At 33.0% G+C, this 13191-nt stretch overlaps 1 protein-coding gene across 2 annotated transcripts; it reads right to left on the bottom strand.

Moving 5' to 3' along the window:
* Positions 1-1635: 1635 nt before the first annotated feature.
* LOC139485393 (uncharacterized) lies at positions 1636-12981 on the bottom strand. Of its 2 annotated transcripts, none has more exons than XM_071269850.1 (2): positions 12826-12981; positions 1636-4249 (listed from the first exon to the last, which is right to left on the bottom strand). In XM_071269850.1, exon 2 carries the CDS (start codon positions 4240-4242, stop codon positions 1801-1803), a length of 2442 nt encoding a protein of 813 aa, XP_071125951.1. In that variant the 5' UTR covers positions 4243-4249; positions 12826-12981; the 3' UTR covers positions 1636-1800. The 2 variants fall into 2 exon arrangements, with proteins under 2 accessions (XP_071125951.1, XP_071125950.1); XM_071269849.1 differs by lacking the exon at positions 12826-12981 and adding an exon at positions 10892-11108.
* Positions 12982-13191: the final 210 nt, after the last annotated feature.

Here is a 13191-nt window from a genome sequence, read left to right as displayed (position 1 = left end):
CCGTAGCAATCATACCAAAGTATGTCAATCGTAATAATTTTGCCAACCGCTGATGATTTGGCAATAAACGCGTCACGTCTACTTATATATCTCGGTTGCCGATTGGTCAATGCTATGGAAAAGTCTAAATAATTCTCGGAGTTATCTGATCTTATTTCATTTTCATACGTAAAGTCAAGGACTTTTCATCTAAATACTCTGAGCAAAAGGTCATTTATATTTCCTTTATGGTATGATTGCAAGATGTACATAGCCGTCTATCAGAGTTCATCTGAAAAATACCTTATTTCCATAGTTCCTTGGTCTTTATTATTTTTTTGTGGACAGTTTCTTTCTTTAAAAATCATTAGTCAGATGTAGTTTAAGCATTTAATAGTAACCGACGTGTTCAACTTTAGCTTACAGTAATTAATCAAATTCTCTTTTTGAATAAATTATGATTTCTAAAGTACCCTTGAAAGTTCGTCATCAGTCTGGTGCAATAAACAACTATAATGTGTACATTTCTTTCATTAGACCATAAACTCATATATTATTATAATTTATTGTAATAACATGAGCAACACGACGGGTGCCATATGTGGAGCAGGATCTGTTCATCCATCCGGAGTACCTGAGATCACCCTCAGTTTTGGTGGGGTTCGTGTTGCTTAGTCTTTTAGTTTTCTATGTTTTGTCATATGTATTATATGTTTCTGTTTGTCTTTTTCATTTTTTAGCCATGACGTTATCAGTTTATTTTCGATCTATGAGTTTTACTGTACCTCGGGTATCTTTTGCCCCTCTATTATTGGCAAATTTAACTTTATCCTACGATCATTATCTACATTTTTCAAAAACTATCAGCAATAGGGTCACTATATTTGGTGTAAATAAATATGGTTAGATGTGCATGTTTGTCAGAAAGAGTTTTTTTCACATAACCTTTTCATCTTCTTTTATTGTGTATTGTTCATTAACGTTACATTTTCAATGGTATGTCTATTTCCCATATACTGTAAGAAATAGGTCATATCCTGATGGTTCATTGATAATAAGAAGACATTGTTTTCTTTAGTACAGTTTCATAATTGTATAAGGAAGAACTAGTATATTCGTGTTTAAGTATACACAAAACACTCATTAAGCCCGATGATTGTTTTTATTTGTACAGGTTTTAATGGCTACTTACATATGGTATCTTTAGGAAACGTGACGTTTGTTTGAAAATATTTAAAACTAACAAGAATGTGTCAATAGTACATAGATGCCCCAATCGCTCTATGATTTTCTATACGCCGTGGACCGTCAAATTGGAGTAAAATCTCTAATTTGGCATCAAACAAAAAAAATATCATATCACAAGGAACATGTGTACTAAGTTTCAAGTTGATTGGACTTCAACTTCATCAAAAACTACCTTGACCAAAAATGCTCCTTTTTATAATTTCATTGGGTTGTAAAAGCGTTGACCGTGCGCACATTTTTAGAATGAAGCGGTTTTACGCTTTAAACAGAATGTACTTCGGTCAACGCTTTTAAACCCCAATGCATTTACGAAAAGAAGCATTCAATTCTTAAATGAGTAAGTACTCTTTGGTACATTTTGTAACAAAACTTTGGTCAATTGTTTAACGGAGAAACCAAGTTACAGTACTGTTCAATATCTCATTTATTCCTGATTAATAACCCTCATATATATACAGATAGGCAAATATTTTTATCAATCATTTATGATCGAAGTTTCCTTATTTCATTGAAAATTCTGTAAGAATGCTTTTCATTCAATTTAACAAGTATTTGTAAAAGCGGAATTAGCAGTTAATATGTAAACTGAAATCTAAACTTTTCTTCGTGCCCTTCTTCTACGACGTGTGTGAGATGCACGTGATCAATGTCTGTTTCATCTGACAGCATGGTCCTCCATGTTCCTTTGAGGTAGTCGTTACAATGAATTACTCCTCCGGGTACATACAGTGTATGACGTACAGGAAGTCGGAAGCCTGTTATGTGGAAATCGCCATTGTCCACGAATTTTGCAAGAATGAAAATTCCCGAATCTTCTGACAAAGGACAATCTAAATGTGAAAAATCATGTTTTTCAATCCCTGCCCCACCATTTGTAGCCGTTACGTACTTTTCCAAGTATCCGTTTTCATACGTGAAATCCTGGATTCCGTGACGGAAGAGCAAAGATATTTTTTCTTGCTGACTATCAGCAAAACTGCAACCATAATACCGCAAAAGTTCTGATGTGGCCTGTTCGGTTGGTACTTGTTTGTCAAATTCAAGTGGAAATATGATCTTTCCTGATTTTCCGGGTATTGTACTGGATAACCATTGTGTTTCTTTTACGACCTTATGCTTTGGTTCCAATGGAGGTAGGTCACTGAAGCAAGCAAGGTCAATCAAACTATAATCTCCTGGAACAATATCTGCTACCATTCCGTGTCCACCAGTCATAACAACAGAACCTGTTTGCCCAGCCCTTCGGAATGTAGCAAATTTATCCCATCGTTGTCTTATATAGGTTGCTAGTTCATCTGCTTCTGTGTCCTTATAGACTTTCTGAAGGCGGTCTTCAAAATCATCCAGAGATGAGTCAGTGCCGCGTTTTATTTCTTCTTCTAATATTGGCACAAGAACCTCTGCTCCACTGCCTGAAACCAGCTTTTCAAAATCATTAAACGAAATTTCGTCAGTAGTAATGTTAGCGAAAGACCTCAAAATTTTTGTCATTCTGGCAGACCTGTTTTTTTCCCAAACAAACTCCGTAAATTCCCGGAAGTTTAGTGTACCTGATCCATCACGATCAGCCTCCAAAAATGCTTTTCGCATGGCATTTACGCATTCGGCAGTTTCCGTTTCGTTCATGATATGCAAACAAAAGTAGTTTTGGAATTGTTCGAAGGTAATCTGTTCACTTTTATTTGTATCTACAGATTTGAAAACTAGATTGCTTTCTTTTTCTGACATGTTTAATCCAAGGCCCTTTAAGAAGTTTGCAAATTCTAATTTATCCAACAAACCGTTTCCATTCGTGTCAATTTTCATAAACATCGCTTTTATCTTTTCTGCACTCTCTTTTTCCAAGGAAGGGCGCTTTAGTTGTATTTTGTCTGTTTTTTCTGTTGTTAATGGTTTTACTACATTTTTGGATGTGTCATCGAAAACTTGCTTTTTAGACTGCCTCTCGGCCCGGAGCTTTGTTTTATTTAGAGCTGATTCGATATCTTCTACTTGTTTATTTGTTCCATCTTTCCTTTCCCTTGCTGCCATACTTTTTAAATGCCTTTCCTTGAGAAGTTTTTGAACAGGTGTTGTATTATCTCTCAAGCACTGAATTATTTCCTCTAGGTCAGATAACCATGCTCGTTTCTCATTCTCGTCATCGACAGCAATTTCCATTTCTAAAACTGGAACATTTGCGAGCCTAAACCTTCCTTGCAGATTTTTAACTACACCACTGTACCCTACAAGGCTTTCTAGTTTAGTATTCTTAGTAAACGTAAATTCGCCTTTTTGATTGGAATCAGCTTTTGTTGGAACTCTTGTTGAAGCTTTAACATCCGTACCATAGTATCGAAGATACTGAGGTGTTAAAACACACCAACGTTTTACCCAATTTGTCCAATTTGCCTGCTTCTTAGTACGTTTGTATACTTTGCTTTTCTTCATCACTTCTACAACCAACCACGTATAGAGATCGTCGATACATGTGTTTATTTGTTGATGTGATGTGTCGGAAAAAGCAAAATCCTCCATAATTGATAACATTTCTTGGAAAGTAAATTTATCTTCTCTAAAGGCATCATCTGAAGACTTGAGATTATGTCCCAGATTAGACAGCACTTTCTCTAAAAGCCAGCTTGCCTCCTCTCTGAAGACCACAGGCGGGTATGTATCTTCCTTCATCAGGCGATTACAAATGCGCCATAGTTTATAAACGTCTTCTGTCTCTAGTTTACTCTTCAGGCCAGACTTCAGGTTATTCCAACTCATTTCTTCCAAATCACTGCAAGTTTTGGAAAAGACAACCCCATTTTCCCGCAGATGTTTTTTTACGTACTCTTTGAAATCATTGAACTTAACAGTTGCCTCTGAAAACGTGTCAGAATATTTGCGATCAGAAAAGTGGATTGATTCGTATTGAGCGGCATTTGTAAGAAACAATTTCATAGCATCTTTGTTCATGTTTACACTGTTGAGACGATCTAGGGCATATATAGCTTGCCAAACACAAGTTAGCTGTTCCCCTGGCATTTTTTACCTGTAAAACAAGTTTAAAAGATTTTTTTAAACAAAAACCAAATGACAACAACTTGTAGAGAGAAAAAAAATGAAAACAATACTGTATATATTACATGCGTCTGTATCGCTTTTCTTAATTTTCCTTCATCATGAATGTTAAACGTCACATATTTGAAAAGCACTAATGTATAAAACTGACATAGTTGGAGAGCTATATGACCAAACAGAACTCCGACAAATGGCCATAACCATCGAATTTTATCTTTGCCTGAGAGAGTTAGTTTCTAAGTTTTTTTCTGATTTCGATACAAAAAAAAGAATATTCTGAAAGATTTGTTATCAATAATTATAGTGACGAAGCACTAACTACTTAGTGGATGATACCCTTGGGGACTGAAAATCCACCACCAGCGGTATCGATCCAGTCATATAAAAGATGATAAAAACACTTCATAAATTTTATGCGTCTGAAGCTCTTTTCTGGAATGAGGCGCCCAGGGACGCTCGAAGCCGAATGTTTGAAAGGCAAGGCGAATAGACGTTACGAGTCTCGAGTGAAATAAAAGATCGGTCATAATATTTTAATTTTATGAAAATGTATGTCAATTTTGTCGTTTGCTTAGTTTCTAAGTATGTCTGTTTAAAAGGGTAGACCAACTTGAAAGACACTACTCAGTGATATAATAATTAAAATCACAAAAATACTGAACTCTGAGGAAAATTCAAAATCGGAAATTCCTTAATCAAGTGGCAAAATCAAATTATAAAACACATCAAACGAATGGACAACAACTGTCAAATTCCTGACTTGGTACAGGGATTTTCACTCATTGATATGTTTATGTCATCCATTGTCAAATTGCTTTAATTCCATTTTATATGAATCGTCTCCTAAATTGTTAGCCTCCCGAAAGTTTGAAGTGTAATAAAAAAAAAAATTTAACAACAGTTCAAGTAAATAAACTAATCATAGATAATAGGTTAAAAGTGTGTATCTGCGCCAGACGCGGGTCTAGTTTGCTACAATTAAGAGCATTAATGAAAGGCAATTGCCCTCATATTTGTAACTTATTTAGATGAATAGTATATAGTTCATCATGTGCATGTTTATGTGACATTTTCTTTTCTTTTAGATGATTTATGTAAACATTATATAAAGTTGATTTGTTCAGTATAATAAAACACCTAATGACTGGTAGTGCGGGTAATAGCAAGTTTGTTGTCCCTGCGCATACCAACTATTGCCCTCGGCTTCGCCTCGAGCAATAGTTGGTATCTCAGGGAAAACATACTTGCTATTACCCTCAAATCCAGTCCATAGGTGTATACTATTCCACAATTTCATTTTACCGCTATTACTCAGCGCAAACTAGTATAAGTTAATGGAACAGACATAGATAATACCAAATAAAAAGAAATTAAAATCAAGGTGTCTAAAATAATTGTATTGGCAGAATATAAATATGATCACATCATATGATTCTTGATGGAAAATTACTCCCAAGATTAAAGTTTCTATTAATGTTCATACATACCATGTCCACCTTGCATATTTTCTTTTGATTATAAAGGTGTTTCATATACATTATATTTTTTTAACAATACTATTCGCGTCGTATGATTCAGTAATAAAAAGGAGAGTTTTAAAAATTTAACAGGTATGAAAAGATGTTTAGCAATATGTTCTAAACAATATCTATATCTTGTTTATTTAATCTTTGAGCTTCTTTTGTATCAAAGATTAAAGATAATTCTTGGTATGCCTTGTTGAAACGTATTGAAGTCATACCAAACCGAATGTGTTTCCTTGTAAATATGTATTTTATCTGATACACACGTTAAGTGACACTTTAAAAATTATACTTCTTTATAAATTATGTAACATTATTTAACGATGTCAAGTTTGATCTAAAATAGCTTATTTTATACTGTTCAAATTCTTTAGTAAATTCATCTGGTAAATTCAATTGTGGAATAATGTACTATAACTTTAGCTGATCTTGCAGATGAAGGATGTTTATATACTTTTTATAATTACTGACATATCATCGGTTACAATATGAAAACAAAACCAGGTTTAGTCATGATTACTTTTGTATTATCACACATTTGTTACGAATATGTCGGGTTTTGCATATGCAATAATCTCAAAATTGCCCGCGGCAAAAAAGAGGTTATTGGTTATTGTGCCCTGATTCTAATTAACGACACGTTTGTGATAAAATGTTTAAGATTTTACCTTTTATGTTTTTTCTCTTTTCTGCAGAACTTAAATATGTGATAAAAAGATTATAACATGCCTTTTCCATATTGGCCCGGGGATCATCCCTTGACCCATATCGGCCCTCGGCTAAAGCCTCGAGGCCGGTATGGGAGTCCCGGGGTGATACCAGGGCCAATATGGAGCATGTTATAATCTAAACTTACTATTAGATTACATTCTTACGATAAAGTGAAGATTGCAAATTTGTATATTAACTGTTTTTGATACAAAATATAAAAACAAGAACATGTGGTATGATTGCCAATGAGCAACTCTACACCAGAGACCAAACGACATAGAAGTTAACATATTACCGTAAAGCGGGTTATTTTGCGGGTGTAAAATTTGGCGATTTTCATTGAATAAGGTATACGAAATATTTTGGCGGTTAGTATTTTGGCGGATTTAAAACTTTTAACAATACTTTGCACCGGCCGTTTTAAATTGGCGGAATTTATTTTGTCGATTTTTTTCTATCCGCGAAAATAAGCAAAAATTTGCACCCTACGAAAAAAACCCGCTATACGGTTAGTCTTTCAAACTCCCTTAAGACAAAAAATTGGGCAACGCTCCTTTCTGATTTCTGAAACAATCTAAAAGGGGCGCTAGCTGTCAAATTCATGTTCACCGATTCTAATCAAATTCTCATATTTGATTTATAACAATGTAAAACATTTATCCAAACTATTAAAAGTCTAAATAAAACAATAAACAAGGCACAGGCATGAAAACAATTAGCTTCGTTTCGTGTGTATTTTAGTCTAGACGCCATCTAATTATTTATCGAGTTGACCTCCATAGTCATCCGATGACCATATAAGCGATGTAAACATAAATATAGATATAAATACATTAAACAAACACGTGCTTTTAAATTATTCTAGGTCTATTCATTTTCACATTACAGATAAAAAATAAATGTTTATCGTCGTTTTTACCTGTATTAGAATTATTCACTTGCAAGTCAATAATTCATAATCAATATTTTTTTGCTTATTTTGAAAAAAAATGAACCTTTTTTTGCTACTAAAAAGGAATCATTATTTCACTATTTGTATTTCATTACTGATTGAGCCAAAAAATATATATATTAGTTTTTTTCAAATATCTCGTAGCTAGTGCCCCTTTAACTTGTATACAAGATGAATACGATTTTAGTTTACACTTTCCCAGGCTTTCACGAAAACATAATTATGTAATGTAGCAGCAGTGCATAAATCTTATAAAGTGCAAGTGGTAACAATTAAAGTTTACGAGGTATATTTCCTCATGTTATTTCTCGTGTGACTTTTAATTTAGTTATTCGTGTATTCTTATTAAGTAAAAAGATCTTGAAATACACAACCATACACACGTAAAAAAAAAAAACTCCACCACAAATATCAATTTATATAGCTTAAAATCCGTGTACGCAACTAATGTCTGTTTCATTTTTAAAACTTATTTCAAACTAAGTAAGCACAGTCTAATGATTGTGTAAACATTGTCGATGTCATTGTTATTTACTGGTAGCCTCGATTGGTGTTGTACAATGCTGTTTTAATGTATTATGCTTTATTATTAATAAACATAAAAGATAGTTTATGGTTGTCAAATTCCACATAACGAAACGACATTAATAGAATAACAGCAGGGGTATCATATTACTAGTATATTAATTAGACTACCTGTCATCAAATGTTAGACGATTCTTCACTAGCTTAAATGTCCTTTTCTGACTGTTTTGCCACAGGTAAGAGCCTATTGTTAATATAAATTAGTCAAATTATATGACCTTTTATGGTTGGGAAAAGAGTAGATCCAGCAAGACCCCTTTTTGGCCCCAAAATATAGCAGTTTTACAAAATTGTTTAAATGTAAACTTTTAGTTATTTATTGGAAAGTAGAATGCTTCTGCTACATAAATATGGGCTGTTTTTGACAGTACAATGCACACATATCGGGGACTAGCATCATTAAGTCATGCTAAATTACTGAAATCTTCACAGTTTTAGCATTATAGTTGAATGTTCGACGATTTCCGTCTTAAATGAAAGTGGCCGCATTTGTGTTCATTCTTAATATTGAAATTTGTATTTGATGATAATACATATTAACATATACATTGTATAAAGGTTGAGGATGACACGGATGCGGCCACTTTCATTTTTGACAAAAACATCTGAAAAGTGACATTTTTTGGCATATCTGATAGATATTTCATATCTAAGCATGAATTAGAGCGTTTTTAATGACTAAATCAGTTTAAATCTTTCACATAAACAAATTGAATCAATTGAAATAGCCACTTAAGTGTTTAAAAAGTGTCCAAAATTTTTCGTCAGATGAACCTGAAATTTGAGGCTAAAATCGACCCTTACCGGACCTACTCCTTTAGCCTCAGAGTCGAATTACGCGAATATTGATAACGAGTTTATTTGCGGCATTCTGCAATCGTTTGTATTCCTTTCGAAGGATGGGTTGTATTTTTAATATCATGGGTACCATTACAGGGGTGAAATGCCACTCAGCATGGGCACAAGTCTAATTTCTACTTTTAAGGTCTAGGACGAAGACAGCGTTAATTTTCTATTTGAAAAATTCAGAGGTAAAAATACTAAACCACACTCCTAACTGTGTATTGCTACCACGTATATTAAAGTGTTTAACGCCCGTATATAAAATTGCAAATGAATAAAATTGTGTATTTCCATAATGCTTGAAATTATAGTTCTTATACGGGAATCTTGTTTACTAAAAAAAAAAGATTGATTTATTGATTTTTAACTGCTTACCGTCTAGTAGTTTTGAAATTATCCTTAAATATCTTCAAATGAAACGGTATTTTCTTGGCACTTGAATCTGCTCCTTATTAAGATGGAATGAGAACGACTAATTAAACTTAACTGCTCCATTACTAAAGTCATAAGAACCTCAAATTAAAAAAGTGAATGCCTGTTTTTTATAACTCAATGAATAGTTTTCATTATAAAACTTTTTTACATATACTTTTTTCTGAAGAAAATTCTTTAATTTGTTCAAATTTGGAATATTTAGAAGGAGTTTACTTTATTTTAATTGCTTCCTTCCAGGAAGCAATTCCCCGACATATTTTTCGTATGCAAAGTGACCTCAGTGTGGCCCATCTCGTAAAAATCAGGTGATCGCAATACGCAGGAATGTCCTTAAAATAGACTATTATCTGATTGTACATGTTAAACACGGGCTCAATATCCATGCTTTTTGTTGATTGTTGACAAACAGGTGACTATCGTTAAACTTCGGCTTCAAAACACGACCTTAATTGCCTGCTATATTTTCACAACAACACTGACCGATTGAAAAAAAATTGACGATTATACGAAATTTATGCGAAAAAAATGATAAAATCTTGCACAGAAGACTAGGTTTATGATGTTTGTATGCATTAGTTCAAGAATTGGAATAACATTATTTTTCACCGGTCACTCTTTTATTATGACTTTAAACTATTGACTATATTTAAATTGTAAGTAATAAATTTCATGCTCATCAATGATTAAACTACTATAAAAAAGGCATACACTTCAGGTATGGGTAAGCTCACCCATCGAAAGAACAGATGATAACTCAATCCTATGGCATAGATGCAAGATACAGATACATTGACGAATATAATGATTCATGTCCATGCCAAGTAGCAACACAGTTATAGCTTCATTTCTATAAAAAAAAAATAACCTTGCATCTGTTTGGTAATTTAAGATGAGGATTAGGTCATTATACGTTACATATTTATAAATGATATTTAAGTTTTAGGCAGAAGATACAAAAATAATTTTCAAACTTATAAGTCTAAGACAAATGAACACTGCCATTCCAAACAACGAAAAACGACCAAAAGAAAAACAGCTAACACAACTTAGAAAAAATATATAGATATTAGCAAAACGAGCTCAACTTAAAGTCAGATCATTAATATACAATAATAAATCAAACATTTACTCGCATTACAGACTTCAAATGACCTGTATATTAGCGGTAAAAGGTTACCGAACGTCCTTTGGTTAACCGCTTCACAAAAATACTAAACGTATACAAAATTGAGAATGAAAATGGAGAATGTGTCAAAGAGACGACAACAGCTCGGCCATAGAGCAGACAACAGCCTAAGGCAACCAGTGGGTCTTAAATGCAGCGAGAAACTCCCACAACCGGAGAAGTCCATCAGCTGGCCCCTAAACAAATATGTTACTAGTTCAGTGATAATGGACGTCATACTAAATTCCGAATTATACACAAGAAACTAAAAATATAAAAATCATACAAGACTAACAAAGACTGAACGACATATCTTTCCTAATAAAAAAAAAAACCAAACTATATACTGAAATAGGAGGGTTGAAGCGCACTTGGTGCATCATCTCCTATTTCACTTACCTGTATTAACAGTTCTGGCGATTTCCAATAGTTAACTTATGAGAAGAATATGAATATGAATATGAATATGGCTCTTGTCAACTTTATAGGATTCTACACTTCTAATCCAGGAAGACTATTAGAAATAAACTACTCGGTGGTTCCCGGCCGGTTATCTTTTAAATTGTATGTAATCGTGTTCTTCTATTTACACATGGTATGCATTTCTTACTAATACTTTTAAATTCGTAGTAAAACATCAGGCTACCAAATTACACAACTATTCATAACAAGTGTCTAATTTTTTTTTTTAAGTTTCCGGATATAGTTTTTTCTTTCTTTTATTCAAATATATTTTGTGTGTTATGCTCTTTTTAATAAAGTTGGTTACATTTGTCCTTTTCTTTCACTTATACTAATTGTCTGCAAAAATATAACTCGATGAAACGATTAATTTACTTTCATTAGACAAACCACTCCAAAAACGTGATCACTCTGATCTACATCTGATTATAAATTGATCATGGTTACTATAGTATTTAAATCTGAAACTAACACCTCAGACACAAAATGAAATACAAACCTTTCCTTAAGTTTACACCAACTTCATTATCTCAAAATGTTGGTTTCTAGTATCAGTCACCAATTTAACCACTGTTTTGAAAACTACCATAGCTACCGCCAATGCACATTTGCTACTATTTTAGTCAAAATATATATAAACCTGTGCAGCATATTGTCAACATTCATTTGCCTTGAATTTCTAAACCTACTGCTTCTCTGCTTTTGGTTAAAGTTTATTGTAATTTTAATTGTGCCAATGGTGAGACCCGATGGACGATTTGGACATTTTCCAAATCAAGTGCAGTTATTGTGGATTCATTCATATTTGTTTGATATATATGTTCGTAGATTTTGTGGGTAGAGGAGATTCAGATAATGTACTTTAGATTTAAAGATGATCTGCTTCATATTAATTTAAACGGGAAAAGTGTCTACTTTGTACTCAAATTTACATATCACCTATAAACAAACCACAGAAATTGACAAATATAATGATTCAGGTCTATGTTAAGTAGCAACACACTTATTGCTCAACTTTCTATAAAACATAAACTTGCATCTGTTTGGTAATTCAAGATGAGGATTAGGTCATTATACATTACACATTTATGAATGATATTTAAATTTTAGGCAGACGATACAAAAATAATTTTCAAACTTATAAGTCTAAGACAAATGAACTTGGCGATTCCAAACAACGAAAACCGACCAAAAGAAAAACAGCAAAAACAACTAAGATAAATAGATATGAGCAAAACGAACTCAACTTCAGTCAGATCGTTAATATACAATCATAAATTAAACATTTACTCGCTTTACAGACTTCAAATCATATATATATATATTAGTGATAATAGGTCACCGAACGGCCTTCAACAATGAAAAATCACATACCATATTGTCGGAAAAAAATCGGAACCGAGATAAAAAAAAAATGAGAATCAATTTAAATCATTAAAAAACAACAGTAAGATCAATTACATAACAATTGAATAAAAACTAATATAACATACATGGACCAACGACAACCACTAAGTTACAGGCTCCTGACTTGGGACAGGCATAACAAGAATGAAGCGGGGTTCAACAAATGTGTATGACCTCAATCCTCCCTCACCGTATCAGTGGCGTTACCATGGTTACAGCTCAACATAAAAACAAACTCATTTTACGAAAATCCTTAAGACAAAAAACACAACAATATTCAATACATTAATTTTATAATATCCACTGACGGTTAACATTGCATTGGTAACCGCTTCACGAACTTACTAAAACGTATAAAAACTTGAAGACCCAACGACACATCTTTCCTAACTTAAAAAAAAATACTAAATACTGTAATAATAGGGGTGAAGCGCATTTAGTGCAAAACCTAATAATTCACTGACCTATTAACAATACTGGTGATTTCCAATAGTTATGAGAAGAATATGAATATGTCACGGTGTATATGGCTACTGTCAACTTTATAGGATTTTAACTTGTAATCCAGGAAGCCTATAAGAAATAAACTACTCGGTGATTCCCAGCCGTTTTTCTTAGAAGTATATCAAAATGCACTTCTATTTACACATGTTATATATTTCGAGCAAAAACGTTTAAGTTCATGGTTAAACATCCCGCTACCAAATTACACAACTATTTATTTATAACAAGTGTCCTATTTTTACTTCTTCAATTTTCCTGATATCGTTTTTTTTTTCTTCTTTTCTTTTGTTCGTATATACTTACGTTCTATTTAATTAAGTTTGTTA

The sequence above is a fragment of the Mytilus edulis genome, chromosome 8, assembly GCF_963676685.1.
Source record: "Mytilus edulis chromosome 8, xbMytEdul2.2, whole genome shotgun sequence".
NCBI lineage: Eukaryota > Metazoa > Mollusca > Bivalvia > Mytilida > Mytilidae > Mytilus > Mytilus edulis.
This window is presented reverse-complemented; position numbering and strand designations above follow the sequence as displayed.